At 50.2% G+C, this 2,153-nt stretch overlaps 1 protein-coding gene across 1 annotated transcript; it reads right to left on the reverse strand.

Moving 5' to 3' along the window:
• Window positions 1-831: 831 nt before the first annotated feature.
• Window positions 832-1,444, reverse strand: LOC101690083 (39S ribosomal protein L42, mitochondrial-like). The gene has a single exon (XM_045074632.1). It carries the CDS (start codon window positions 1,316-1,318, stop codon window positions 890-892), a length of 429 nt encoding a protein of 142 aa, XP_044930567.1. The 5' UTR covers window positions 1,319-1,444; the 3' UTR covers window positions 832-889.
• Window positions 1,445-2,153: the final 709 nt, after the last annotated feature.

Raw genomic sequence — 2,153 nt, forward strand, 5'->3', positions numbered from 1 at the left:
GACGCTGGCCCAGACCCTGCAGGGCACAGGCGGCCCCCACCAAGGAGCATTCCTTGATCCAAAGTGTTCATAACCCTGAGGTAGAGGACCCCTGGTTTAGAGTCATACTTGAATATTTTGTTCCCACTTTGGGGGTCCCCAAGGATGTCACGGAAGCTCTAGAGAAAGAAGAGTAGTGCCATGATGGTGTTCATTTGATCACTTCTTCCCTCCTTCCTGATCTTTCTTCCCCACAGAACCAGAAGCCCTTGTCTGACTCTCTAATTTTTGCATGTTCTGGCCACATGTCCGGCGGCCATATTTCCTCAGTGTTGTTTTGTGGAAGCAAAGCCCTCCTCCCATGAGAGATGGTGCAGCCCCCTGGAGGGAGGACACACTGTTGGACTGGGAAGACCTGCCTGGAGGAGGGGGAGGAATAAAGGGGAGGCGACCCTGGGTAGGAGCTATGTAGGCACCTGTCCCCTGGGCAGACAGCGGGTGGGGGCAGGGAGTCCTTACCCTTGACATTTGCTCTGGGCCCCAGCCTGGAGAAAAGACCAAGCAGAAAGAGCAGAGGCCCGGACGGGGGTACCTGCAGCCGTGCCAAGGACCGGGATGTTGGCAGGTGCAGAAGGGTTGACTCTCCAGGCTACGCCCCCCAGGGCCCAGGCTCGGCCTGAGCATTCTCCTGACAGCTGAGGCGGCCGGTGCTCTCGGAAGAGTTGGGCATGGCCGAGGCCAACCCACAGGGACTTGAAAAGTAGGGTTTTTTTGTTTTTTTTTTTTAATATATGACCACATTTTATTATTATTTTGCTATATAACACTTTAGTGAATATACTCAATGCATTTTCTCAAAAGGCAAATGAGACACAAGATAACATCTTTTTGATTCCTGAAAACCTCACTATCATCTGTCTTTTGGAGGATCCAGTTTCCTACGACGTCTATGATACTGTCCACGAGGATACCAACGGTGCTTAGTAGTAAAGAACATTTTGCTAAGTTGTTCTATCATGGGTCCTTGCTCCAAGTGCTCATTTTTTCCTTCTAATCTGGTTTTCAGCACTTGGTCATGTGTTTCTTCATTATTATGCAGAGGATCTGGCCGAGGGATAGGTTGTGTATGTTCATATGGAATGTCCACAGAAGGGTGGTAGCACACTATTGTCCTGCCATCAGATGTCAAAGCAAGCTCTACTTTGCAATTATAGTCATCTGGTAGAGGAGAATATGTAGATTTATGACAAACACAATATAAAGCTCCGTTTTGAATTGGAAATAAATGTTTCCAGAGAGTTCTATTTGATATCACCCATTTTATTGCTGCTAACGCCATGGTGAATCAAGATCCTTATCGGGTGGTATGAAAGAAGATGATTTGAAGAGAAACCGATTTTAAAATCTTCTTCAAGGCATATATCTATTTTCATTCCTGACAGCCGCTCACCACGAGCCCGCCATTTTACCTGCACTGCAATGCACCTTTCCAATTTGTGCAGAGCGGGAGTGCTTGGTTGGGGATGGGGGACACTTGGGAACCAGCATTCAGGGACAGATGGAATAAGGATCTAGCTCTGGGTTAGGACCTAAATGTATCCCAGGAAGGTGGGGCCAGGGCAAGACATTTGCTACAATTGGGTAATTGGCATGGAGCTCAGGTTCTTAGCTCAGATGTATGAAAAATGCCACTCGGCTTTCTCATAACCAGCTGAGGCGTACGTGGCCAGCTGCTCAGCCAAGTTTTCTGCTCCCCTTCCGGACTATCTGGAAGTGGCTGTCCAGCCAGGGTGCCATTCCCCAACCCCCCCCAGCATCCTGGTGGTGGTAGTGTCTGTTTTCACATTACCTTGCCTCTGAGGGCTGCAGGGCTGACATCTGGGCGAGGTTTACCAGCCAAGGACACAAGAACATGAGGGCATGAGGGCCTTAGGGCATGCCAGAGAAGGGAGAGTGTGGAGGAGTGAACCCCGAGGGCCGAGCGGGGGGAGTTGGTGTGTTTTGAGTCCTCGGAAGCTGCCCCAGAAGCTCAGACTCCTTTGCTTGTGTTGGGCTTTGGGGAGTCTGCAAAGTGGCCGGGAGCTGTGTGTATTCTGAGAGGCTTTCAGAAAGCACCTGCTATGTAGCAGGCTGTATGTTTGGCCCAGGGGCAACAGAGGTGGCTGTGATGCAGG

This window comes from Mustela putorius, unplaced genomic scaffold, assembly GCF_011764305.1.
Source record: "Mustela putorius furo isolate JIRA1106 unplaced genomic scaffold, ASM1176430v1.1 tig00000129_pilon_pilon_pilon, whole genome shotgun sequence".
Taxonomy (NCBI): Eukaryota; Metazoa; Chordata; class Mammalia; order Carnivora; family Mustelidae; genus Mustela; species Mustela putorius.

Excerpts from the sequence above, each read along its gene's own strand:
- LOC101690083 (XM_045074632.1), bottom strand. The coding sequence starts at position 1,318 with ATGGCGTTAGCAGCAATAAAATGGGTGATATCAAATAGAACTCTCTGG.